This window comes from Pseudorasbora parva, chromosome 19, assembly GCF_024679245.1.
Source record: "Pseudorasbora parva isolate DD20220531a chromosome 19, ASM2467924v1, whole genome shotgun sequence".
In the NCBI taxonomy this organism is placed as follows: domain Eukaryota; kingdom Metazoa; phylum Chordata; class Actinopteri; order Cypriniformes; family Gobionidae; genus Pseudorasbora; species Pseudorasbora parva.
Genome location: NC_090190.1, coordinates 28,928,661 through 28,941,320, shown reverse-complemented (window position 1 = coordinate 28,941,320; position 12,660 = coordinate 28,928,661). Strand labels below are relative to the sequence as shown.

Sequence of the window (12,660 nt, the reverse complement as noted above, 5' to 3'; positions counted from 1 at the left end):
TGTGTGTGTGTGTGTGTGTGTGTGTGTGTGTGTGTGTGTGTGTGTGTGTGTGTGTGTGTGTGTGTGTGTGTGTGTGTGTGTGTGTGTGTGTGTGTGTGTGAGAGAACAGTGCTTACACCATCTGTGTTTACTTGAATACTCAAGTAAGAACTTTATTTTATTTTTTGTCTATTTTTCTGTGTGTATTTGACTGTTTAGCCACATGAAACATTCCAGTCCATCAATGAGTCTTTTAATTACACCTAAAAAAAAAAAAGCTGTGTGTATTTTCTATGTAGAAACAAAAGGAACATTGATATATTTGTGGGTGTTTTTTGTATATTTTAATGTGCATTTATTAATGTATATATTTTTAAAAAATTCTATGAATAAAGAACTGTCACCAATATGTAGCGTTACTCATAATTTGCTTTACTCAAACAATTTACAAGCAGGCAATTACAGATGCTAATACATAAAAAGAATATGAAATTCATAAACCACTGTTGTTTTTATGGGCTTAATTAGTCCAAAGCTGTGTAATCTGTGTTCTTTACAGTCTCTTCTGTGTCTTCTATTGTTTCAAACATGTAGTCGTGGACTTGAGTCCTGTGAGAGAAATAAAATATAACAATTGGTTATTTTGATTGAGATATATATATAGACAACATACACATATATACACACATATACACACCCATTACTTTTGTTGGGTGTTGTTTAATATTTCATTGATACAATAAATATTACACTTTACCTTTCTTTTGGAAATGGTGATTCAGGTGTGCGTGTGTACAGAGTCAAGCCGCGAAAAGGGTCTAAAGCGAATATGTTCCTCCTGCCAAATCTCTGCGGGAGGGTGGCTGAGGGTCCAGTCCCTGAGCGGACACACATGGTGCAGGACCGTCCGAAACGCTGGGGGAGGTTGATGGTGGACTTGGGAGCATGGTCACCTGTGCTCGCCTGCGCATCCCGCCCGAAGCGAAGGGGGAGGTTGGCATGCAGGTGTGATGGTTTTGCCATTATAGGGTGAAGTCGCAGGATGGTGGGCGAGCTCACACGGCCGCTGGTTGGGGCTATATTAAGAGCAAAGTCTTCTATCTCCAGACTTCGAGGAATCTCCTGAGTGTTCTTTGACAACACATGTAGAAGAAGAGATGGTGACAATAAGCAGATTCATTTATGAAAGTGTACGGATATACAGTCTCTGTCAATTTCAAACTAACAAGTTGCATGCATTATTTAAAATATTTTTACTAGCATTGCAATTTTATTTGCATTTTATAAAATCCAATAAAACATTTTTTAGAGAGGGCACTAACAGTAGCTGATCCATTCCTCACATTTTTACAAATGAAAATGTGCATTGGTACCATAAAGGGTTAGTTCCCCCGAAAATGAAAATTGATGTCATTAATGACTCACCCTAATGTCGTTCCACAGCCATAAGACCTCCATTCATCTTCAGAACACAGTTTAAGATATTTTATATTTAGTCAGACAGCGTATGCAAGTGTATGCACACTATACTGTCCATGAAAGGGGAAAAAAAACATCATCAAAGTAGTCCATATGTGACATCAGTTAGTTAATTAGAATCTCTTGAAGCATCGAAAATACATTTTGGTCCAAAAATAACAAAAACTACGACTTAATTCATCATTGTCTTCTCTTCCGTGTTTGTTTTCAAACCTCAAATAAAGATTTGAATGGTTATGAATCAGCGTATTGATTCATGATTCGGATCGCCAATGTCACGCATTTTCAGCAGTTTGGCAGTCTGACACGCGATCCGAATCATGAATCAATATGCTGATTCATAACCGTTTGAATCACTACCAGAGGTGGACAGTAACTAAGTACATTTACTTGAGTACTGTACTTAAGTACACTTTTTGAGTATCTGTACTTTACTGGAGTATTATTTTTTCTGGAAACTTATGACTTTTACTTCACTACATTTAAAGCAGCACTTGGCTACTTTTGCTCTCGGGGTCCCCCTACAGTTTGGAAAAAATAATGTCCTCAACTACTGTCATCCTACAACAGGGGATGCCATCGCACGTGCATTTGTTGACGTGACAACCCTGATAGCCCTGAACTAGTGATGCGTGGCTCGTCTCATAACCCGCGGACCCCGTATGTCTATTTAATGGTCGCGGGTGCGGGGCGGGTTGTAAAAATATATACAGTGGTGCGGGCCAAATAACTTCATAAAAGTGGCGCCGCGGGTTGGTGCAGCACTAACAGTTCCCCTGAACACTGCAAGAGGAGTTCAGAGTTCTTCTGGCGTTGCGTGTGAAATGTCTTCATCCCAGGTACAGTCAGTGGCATATGTTTTAGCATGTCATATGAATATAATTTCATGGGTTTTATTTTTTTCAAACGCCAAATAATCACAATGCTCACGTTTACAAGCCAGCGTCATTATAGTAGTCTATTGGTTACTGTTTTACAGAATCTATACTTCAGTTCAATGTTTGAGTGGTCGGTAATCATCATAACAAGCATGACGGCATCGGTCGGGCACGCCTCCTTCAGCTCACGCCGACGAGCAAACGCTGGTCACATGTTGATCCTCGTCCTGCCTTTAATCCCATCACTTTTTCGTTTCCTCTTATTGCTTTCCTCCAACAAAACCTTTTCTTTCTTATTTGTCTCTGCTGCTTCGGACATGACTATATTATCCGACGAACAAAGTTGGGCTCGCACGTCCGAATGTAAGGAAGTGTGGGTGTTGGTGGAAGTGACGTATATGCCGTGAAGCAGTCGAATTTTGTAGTTCTTTTTGTTCTCGGGTTACTACCTGAAACTCAAAGTTTATAAGTACGATTAAAAACGATACAGACCCCATCAGGCTATGGCAGACATGTCATTCAACCTATTGTAAGTCGATTTATCATCACAAGAATCTTAAAAAATATATTATGAAGGTTGAAAAGTTAGCTAGTGCTGATTTAAAAGACAAATATTGTACTTTTTACTCCACTACATTTCTATCAAGGTCGAAAGTCGTTTCTGTAGCAGCTCTGAAAGTCAGTGCATGATTTTTTCCTTCTTTAAAAGGTTTTTTTTGTTGTTGTTGTTTCAGACAGTCTATCAGGAATCAGTCTTATAGTCATATACATTTCCCCAACCTTTTTTGAACACTGATCAGTTTATACCAAAATGGAAGAAGACGGTTCTTAGGCACAAGTGTGTGTACCCATAGCCATACTTTGAAAGTATGTTTCAGTTAAAAAAAATCAAGATTATTTTAGTTGGCATACACTTGGTGCATGTCTTATAAAATATTAAAAATATAAACGTCTGGGAGAAAGAGAAGAGTAAAGTTGGGAGAATATCAACAATATGTACATTGTAAAAAATTTACATATTTAAATGTAAAAAATAAAGTATTTAAATGAGTTTTTAGTTAGTCGTATGGTAGTATATCAGATGGAGTATTACTGACTGGCTTAAACCATGATGGCATAATGCGCATTTATACAACAATAATAAAATAATGCATTGGCATAAAAAAGGAAATTTACTTTTATACTTAAGTACTTTTGAAAACAAATACTTCTGTACTTTTACTTGAGTAAAAATATGTTTTTACAACTTTCACTTGTAACGGAGTAATATTTGACCAGTAGTACTTTTACTTTTACTCAAGTAATAGAGTTGTGTACTTTGTCCACCTATGATCACTACCCAATTTTAATGAACCCACTGATGTCACATATGGACTACTTTGATGATGTTTTTATTCCCTTTCTGGACATGGACAGTATAGTGTGCATACATTTGCATATGCTGTCAGACTAAATATAAAATATCTTAAACTGTGTTCTGAAGATGAACGGAGGTCTTACGGGTGTGGAACGACATTAGGGTGAGTCATTAATGACATCAATTTTCATTTTTGGGTGAATAACCATTTAAGAAAATATTTCTTCCTGCCCTGACCCCTAAAACGTGTTTTCTTATTGGTGCAATCTAACGTATTTGGGTTTATTAATACTAGATTTGAAGACAGGTAACAAGTCACGAAAATAACAATAATGATCAAAATAAAAGTAATGCATTATAAATTATTATAGGCCTTTTCATTTGGCAATTCCAAACTAAACTTTTAAGTAAAGCAAACTCCTATCAGAAAAAGAGAAAGTATAAAACACTTACCTCTGGAAACCGTCCCATTGTAAATCTTTTAGGATCACTGTCGCCTGGTAGTGGCAATCTGAGAGCAGACACCTCACTCAGCATGAAGCTGCTCAGGATGCCGAGGGCTAAAAAGAGAAGAGCAAAGTAGGACATCTTACAGTCGTTCACTGAAGACCATGCACATCACAGGGTTTTTATACATTTGGCCATGTGCAAATAAACATACTCACAAAGACATTCCTTATAATGAACTCAGCATACTTAATAAGCACCAACCTTCATTCATTCACTAATGACCTTCTTGAGTGTTTCATAGCAACAGAGTGACAGGTCGATCTGAAAAGGTTACGGAAGTCTTTAACAAAAGGTAGCTTGATGAAGATTATTTTATTAAAAAAGGACTTTTTATTTCAAATTGCCATGATATGATTAACCCTTAATGTCGTAGCTGGTCTTGAAATATTGGTGCATTGAGAAATTATTAGATGGTTAACTAAGGCCAGCCAACGAGCGTGTAAAAAAACTCCTGGAAATGTATACACTCCAGCCTGTATGATCAGTAAGTTAAGTGCATTTAAATCCCCAACAACCTTATAGGGTTTGCTCCAAATTAGCCTTGCATCTCACAATAGTTCAAATCAATTAATTGTGCAGCTCACCAAGACCTCAATTACCACCACATTTAGATTGGAGAAAGTAAGAATGGTCTGGTAAAAGATGCATGACAGTGAGCTTGAATACGACGTTGACATGCTGAAAATGTCTGGATGAGGTGTTGTAAGCCACAGAGCAGCTCTCATGAATGGTCTGGTATTTTATTTAATCAAAGAATATTTACTAATTGCTATCAGACATACAGATGACATGAATATGGCAGTGAGGGGGGATTCCATTTCAATTCTGTAACCAATGCTGTTGGGAACAGTCAGTTACGTTAATCATATATACACTGCCAAAAAATATTTAAAAAATAAGTTAATTGGTTGCTTTAAAATGGAGTTCACCGAAATTAAAAATTTGAATTAATACAATGAACATTTTTGAGAATCGACAAACTTTATTCAAATATTATTTAAAGATTTTGTAAGCATATTGGGTAAATGTGAGTTTTATTTGTGATGAAGCAGTAAAACATGCCAAATTGTGCTATTCTCATTTCTCATGATTTGTCAAATGTTTTGTGTGGTTCAGATACAGTAATATTTTGAGTTTCTATTTATTAAACTAATTTCCTTCATCAACTCAATTTTGTTATTTCAATAAACTAAAAATTAAGGCAACCAGGTTACTTACTTTTTTAAGTTAAACCAAAAATATTTTTTTACAGTGTAGCAGCTGAAAGATAATACATAATGCTCCAAAAATTCTTTAAATACATCTCAAGCTGAACATTAATGATCATAGGCTATAATTAGTTGTTTTGTTTTGTAGGATGTTACACTATGCTTAGCAGCATGCTCGCATGTAATGTAACATTCAAATATTGTGCCATTTTTTTTTTTTTCTTACTGGTTTTCTTATTGGTAGCAGTTGCTTCACTTTGATATAGCGATATACACTGATCAGGCATAACCTTATATTGTGTTGGTCCCCCTTTTGCTAGCAAAACAGCCCTGACCCATCAAGGCATGGACTCCACTATAGGCCGCGGAAGGTGTGCTGTGGTATCTGGCACCAAGATGTTAGAAGCATATCCTTTAAGTCCTGTAAGTTGCGAGGTGGGGCCTCCATGGATCAGGCTTGTTTGTTCAGCACATCCCACAGATGCTCGGTTGGATTGAGATCTTGGGAATTTGAAGGCCAAGTCAACACCTCAAATACGTTGTTGTGCTCCAAACCATTCCTGAACCATTTTTGCTTTGTGGCGGGGCGCATTATCTTGCTAAAAGAGGCCACAGCCACCAGTAAATACCATTTCTATGAAAGGGTGTACATCGTCTGCAACAATGCTTAGGTAGTACATGTTAAAGTAACATCCACATACATAGCAGGACCCAAGGTTTTCCAGCAGAAAATTGCCCAGAGCATAACACTGACTCCGCTGGCTTGCCTTCTTTCCATAGTGCGTCCTGGTGCCATGTGTCCACGTACCCGGCCATCCATGTGTTTAAAAACGTGTTTCATCTGACCAGGCCACCCTCTTCCATTGCAGTTCTGATGCTCAGCATGGGCACCCTGACTGGTCTGCAGCTATGCAGTCCCATACACAGCAAACTGTGATGCACTGTATTCTGACACCTTTCTATCACAACCAGCATTAACTTCTTGAGCAATTTGAGCTTCAGTAGCTCGTCTGTTTGTTTCTGTAACGAGCCAGCCTTGGCCCTATCGTCAGTTCACCACTGTTCCTTCCTTGGACCACTTTTGATAGAAACTGATCACTGCAGACTGGAAGCAATACCAGAGCTGCAGTTTGGGAGATGCTCTGACCCAGTCATCAAGCCATAACAACCTTGGCCCTTGTCAAACTCGTGCAAATCCTTATACGTGCCCGTTTTTCCTGCTTCTAATACATCAACTTTGAGGACAAAATGTTCACTGGCTAATATATCCCCACCCACTAACAGGTGCCGTGATGAAGAGATAATCAGTGTTATTCCCTTCATCTTTCAGTGGTCATAATGTTATGCCTGATCGGTGTATATTACACACATTATCAAGTGGTTTGAATTAATTAATTTTAAACTTAATTTTGTCTATTATTTTACTCTTTATATGATATACATTAATTAGATAGCTTTTCTGGGGAAGTCACTACATACTTTACCCAGCAGGGGGCAGTGCAGTGCAGTGCAAAATTATGAGTGATGACAACAAAAATTCATGACAAGCTTTCAATTAGGATTGTGTTATGATATTAATATAACTGAAAGAACTTAATGTTATGTATACATCAATAAGTTGAATCACATCAATACTTTCAGGAAGTAAGCATTATTTGTTCATACACTCTAAAAAATGGTGGATTGTTTTAACCCTTGTGTGGTGTTCATATTTTTGTTTTGTTTTGGGTATTAAATTCAACTCATTCAAAAATGTTGTGTTAAAATACTCAACAGATGTTTACTTCATCCCAATTACAAGCAATATATACAGCATATGGTTAATATTTTCTCTTTACCTTTGTTAGATTACATTTAAGAATTGCAACCTGGCGTGGCAACGGCAGGGGTAGAAACAAAACTCACTCTTGTAGCTACTCTCTCACACTTACACATAAACTCTCTCTCTCTCTCTCTCTCTCTCTCTCTCTCTCTCTCTCTCTCTCTCTCTCTCTCTCTCTCTCTCTCTCTCTCTCTCTCTCTCTCTCACACACACACACACATGTCGTGTTTCCATGTTTTATGGGGACTCTCCATAGGCGTAATGCATTTCATACTGTACAAACTGTACATCCTATCCCCCTACACTGCCCCTGCCCCTAAACCTACCCATCACAGGAAACATTCTGCATTTTTACTTTCTCAAAAAAACTCCTTCTGTGTGATTGATAAGATGTTTTCCTCATGGGGACCTAAAAATGTCCCCACAAGCACAAGGATTTCGGATATTGCCATCTTTGTGGGGACATTTTGCCCCTATAACGTAGGGATTACCAGGCACACACACACACACACACGCACGCACGCACGCACGCACACACACGCACGCACACACACACACACACACACACACACACACACACACACACACACACACACACACACATACACACACACACATTACTAACACACACACACACACATAACTAACACACACACACACACACACACACACACACACATAACTAACACACACACACACTTGGATATGTGGTGTATGGTTACTCTCCATATACTGGTTTTTCCAATGTACAAACTTTATAATCTACCCCCCTACACTAACCCTACCCATAAACCTACCCATCACAGAAAACTTTTGGCATTTTTTGAATTTCAAAAAACACCATTTAGTTAGTTTTAGTGTGAGGACTCAGATGTCGTCATAAACCATGTTTACGTTGTAATATCCATGTCATTATACACATTTGTGTTCTCATAAACCATATACATGAACACACACACTAACCACAGGCCCTGACAGGAGGAGGACAGAGTAAAGGTACACAGGAACTACAATTTCCACACTTTTATTAGCCCCGGGTAAATAAAAGAAAATGAGAAAATGAGCCAAGGCCAATGAGTCTCAGTTTGAAAAAATAATATCATATAATTTTTCTTTCGATAAAAAATGAAAATGGGTCCAACAGACCCGAACACTACAAGGGTTAACCCAATGTTGGGTCAAATATAGACTAACCCAGCGATTGGGTTGTTTTAATCCTGTGGTTGGGTTAAATATTTGCTTAAGACAACCCAATCGCTGGGTTAAAACAACCCAACTTCTGGGTTAGTCCATATTTGACCCAACATTGGGTTGTTTTTTACTCAGAATTTTTTAGAGTGTAACTTTCAAATATATATAAAAAAATTAAGCAAGGTACCCAGTGGCTTTTTTCCCCACCTCAATGTGCCATTTATCAGCGAATAAAGTTAGTATGAAATGAGGTTTTCACTATTGATTTTATAGTGATTTTAAAATAATAGTGTGGTTGTAATAATATTTAGATGGCTAGAGGATGTGGGCCAAAATGTCCATGCTTACAGTTTATTCAGTCTTCAGCTATCCAGACCCATTGTATTTTTCCCCATCCTGCCAGCTCCAGTCGATCAAAGACCTGAACAAACAACCACCCTTTACACTCAGACAAGGGGTGTAGATGCCTACCGCAAGACCTTAGGGTCATCCAATCAGATGTCTGCCGAGGTCAGCGTGTTTCTGCCAATCAGGAATGAAGCGGAAGGCTCTGATGAAGGATCAGGAAACCTAGAAAATGGCCCCTAATGACAGAGGAGGGGTGTGTTCGCACATGTGTTTTAACATGCTGCTATTTACGCACATGCTATATGTGATTGCGTTATCTTACATTTGCATCTGTAGCTTTGAACTCCAGGTCTCTGCGACCATGCAAAAGTGCAAGGGACATCGGGAACATAAAAACGGAGTGGACAAGACATAAAAGAGAGCGAGAGAGCTGCCTCCGCCCACATGGGTTCTTGAACTTTGATCTCTAGTCTCCTCTCTCTGCAGATCCCTAAGATGTGGTTGATGGCGGTGATGGGGTCGAGGCCGGGTATGATGGCCGGAGAAAAGTGCATTCAGCGTGGGAGGATGACCTTTAACCTTTCTACGAAACTGAACTATGACCCCTAAGCTTTGCCTGAAAGGGGCAACCTGAGCAACCCCCACTGGTAAAGCTGTACATGAATATACTGTCATCGCCATTCGCCTCCTATAGCTACATGGCTCACAATATTTAATGCAAAAGTACACACACACGTCTGATTCAGTATCTTTGTGGGGACTCTCCATAGACTAAATGGTTTTTATACCATACAAACTGTATATTCTATATCCCCTTACACCCCTACTCCTACCAATCACACAAATCATTCTGCATTTTTAAATTGTCAACCTCTGTGTGATTTATAAGCTTGTTTTCTCATGGGGACCTCAATTTAATTCAGGCTGAAGTCCCCACCGGGATAGAAAAACACACAATTATATCATAATAGTCTAGATATACAGATAACTCTTTTCTGTATGTTGCAGGTCAAGGGCACATTTCTGTTTGTATGCAGTTAATCTTATAGGGTTTTTACATTTGTAAAGATAGGCCTAAAAATAATTGTTTTTGGGAAAATATCATTGAAAAGACTGTGAAGAAAAAGTGGAGGGGATAACGCAGGGCCATTCAAGGCTACCAGGCTATGATTAAAGTGCAGTTTGTCAGAAAAACACATGCTGAGAATAAGCAGTGCACAAACAACCCAGACGTGCACGCCATACACATGCTGCCATTTCCAGCAGACTGTATAAAAGAGTGCGAGACAGACTGAGAGACTCTTGACAATGGAGACGCAAACTATCCATGAACTTGACTGATGACAGACAGAGCACAGTTGTGAAACACGTCACATCCTAAATGTTTAAAATGTCTTTTTTAAGACCATTTAATATATGTATCTTTAATATATGTATCTTAAATATATACAATTATTTTTAAATTATATTTTTTTAAATGACTGCATGTTAACTATATATATAGGCTATGTGTATAAACAATTATATATATATATATATATATATATATATACATATATATACATACCAGTCAAAACTTTTCGAATGGTAAGATTTTTAAAAGTCTCTTCTGCTCACCAAGGCTGCATTTATGTTATTAGAAATACAAAAAAAGCTGTAATATTGTGATATATTATTAAAATATAAAATATATTTATTTATTTTAAAATGTAATTTATTCCTGTGATACAAAGCTGAATTTTGAGCATTATTACTCCAGTCTTCAGTGTCACATGATCCTTCAGAAATCATTCTAATATGATGATTTACTGCTCAAGAAACATTTATGATTATTATAAATGTTGAAACAGTTGTGGATTTTTTGTGGATTCTGTGATGAATAGAAAGTTCAAAAGAACAGTATTTATCTGAAATAAAAAGCTTTTGTAACATTTTACTACCATTTAAATGCTTTGGGTCAGTAAGAATTTAATTTTAAAAAAAAATTGTGAAAGAACTAAAAAGAAATGAATATATTTATTTAGGGATGCATTAAATTCATCAAGTGACAGTAAAGACATTATGCTGTAAAAAGCTTTATATTTCAGATAAATGCTGTTCTTTTGAACTTTCTATTCATCAAAGAATCCATAAAAATACAAAGGAAAGGAATTTGACACAACTGTTTCAATACTGATAATAATCATAAATGTTTCTTGAGCAGTAAATCATCGTTAGAATGATTTCTGAAGGATCATGTGACACTGAAGACTGGAGTAATGATGCTGAAAATTCAGCTTTGCATCCCAGGAATAAATGACATTTTTAATATATATTCAAATAGAAAACTGTTGTTTTATATATTATTAATAGTTCACAATATTACAGATTTTTTTTTGTTGTATTTCTAATAACATAAATGCAGCCTTGGTGAGCAGAAGAGACTTTAAAAACATTAAAAAATCGTACTGTTCTAAAACTTTTGACCGGTACTGTATATATGTGATTAAAACTAATAATTAATATAGGATTGCATTTAATTATGTATAATAATAATAATTTATTAATTAATAAAAAATGTATTATGTGAACCTGATTTATTTGTTTCAAATACTTGAATGCTGTGCATTTACACAGGAGGAGGTAAGGAAAAACAACTAAATCCTCATCCCATTCTTTCTCCCGCATCATTTTAGAGGTGTGTTTGCATTCAAGTCTCTAATTCTTTGATCTCCTAAATCTTAAACACAATGTCTGCACTGTGTTTGTCACATTTTTTCTTGACAGCAAGACTTTCCATCGCCAGACGTACATGCACTACACTACCTAGACCAGACCTTTAAATCAAATCCCACGGATCCCAGTAGAAGTATGTGTTTGCTAGGGCTGTGCGGTCAACTGTCTATGGCATTTTCCCACTGTCTAGTGATAACATCAAGGTGCTGAAAGGCACAATCTCAACTGTTGGCACCTGCCAAATGCTTGAATGAAAACCGCTCTGCTACTGTGTTGAAAATAATTGGGACTGAGTGAGGAAAAGGATCTAAATAAAAAACAGCTGAGACAAAAACTCTAATGCCAACTAACATTTTTAAGCTGCTTAGGCAAATAAAAATCAGAGGAAGAAACTCTCGCTTGAATTAAATGTTATGGATGAGTTAATTATTTCACCAAAAGCAACCAATACCCGTATATAAGAAATTCAAACCATGAAATGCCTGGATAAGTCTCATTTTGCACAACTGTGTAACACCGGTAAATTATATTGCAATGTTTTTTTTTAGTTTGTTTTTTTGGTCAGTTGGTGTTCATCTGAAAGCTGTTTCTCAGTCTACAAAATACTAAACGTTATTGCCACATACATTTACCTAAACTATAATCACCCCGGCAATGTAGAACATCTGGAACTGACAAACTGATGAAAGTTTAGCAGATAGATCTTGTAAAAGTAAGATGAATAGTCTATGCATAATCGCCATCAATCATATGCTGATTACTTGCAGCATAATACAAATGAGAGAAACTGTTGGCATAACGGAATAATGTGGTTATGATAGAAATGTTAAATGTACAATAAAGTCTAACATTAATAGCTAACATGTTAAGGAATCAAACCTTGTTGCAATTTGTTACTAAAATGTTATTGTGTGTTTCACCTCAGATTCCAATAGTAGTAAAAGAAGCTTTGTTTCTCTTTTATTGTTTCTCTTTTGACTCAATTTACTTTCTTTCAGAGTAAGTCTTTGTCAAAATCCACTGAAATCCAGGAAGGAAAATGCATATCATGAATGCATAAAAAAGCATATGATAAAAACTGTTCAAAACAAGCAAATAAGAAGTCAGAGAGAACACACAAAGGGGCATGTATACAGAACAGTTATTGTGCAGGAGAATCACATAACAACACAC

At 36.9% G+C, this 12,660-nt stretch overlaps 1 protein-coding gene across 1 annotated transcript; it reads right to left on the bottom strand.

The window, feature by feature from the left end:
* Positions 1-299: 299 nt before the first annotated feature.
* npvf (neuropeptide VF precursor) lies at positions 300-4,281 on the bottom strand. Its single transcript, XM_067426019.1, has 3 exons — positions 4,147-4,281; positions 737-1,110; positions 300-588 (listed from the first exon to the last, which is right to left on the bottom strand). Exons 1-3 carry the CDS (start codon positions 4,279-4,281, stop codon positions 504-506), a joined length of 594 nt encoding a protein of 197 aa, XP_067282120.1. The 3' UTR covers positions 300-503.
* Positions 4,282-12,660: the final 8,379 nt, after the last annotated feature.

Excerpts from the sequence above, each read along its gene's own strand:
- npvf (XM_067426019.1), bottom strand. The coding sequence starts at position 4,281 with ATGTCCTACTTTGCTCTTCTCTTTTTAGCCCTCGGCATCCTGAGCAGC. Across the intron at positions 1,111-4,146 it reads CAATGGGACGGTTTCCAGAG|AACACTCAGGAGATTCCTCG; the intron begins GTAAGTGTTTTA and ends GTGTTGTCAAAG. Across the intron at positions 589-736 it reads TCACCATTTCCAAAAGAAAG|GACTCAAGTCCACGACTACA; the intron begins GTAAAGTGTAAT and ends TTTCTCTCACAG.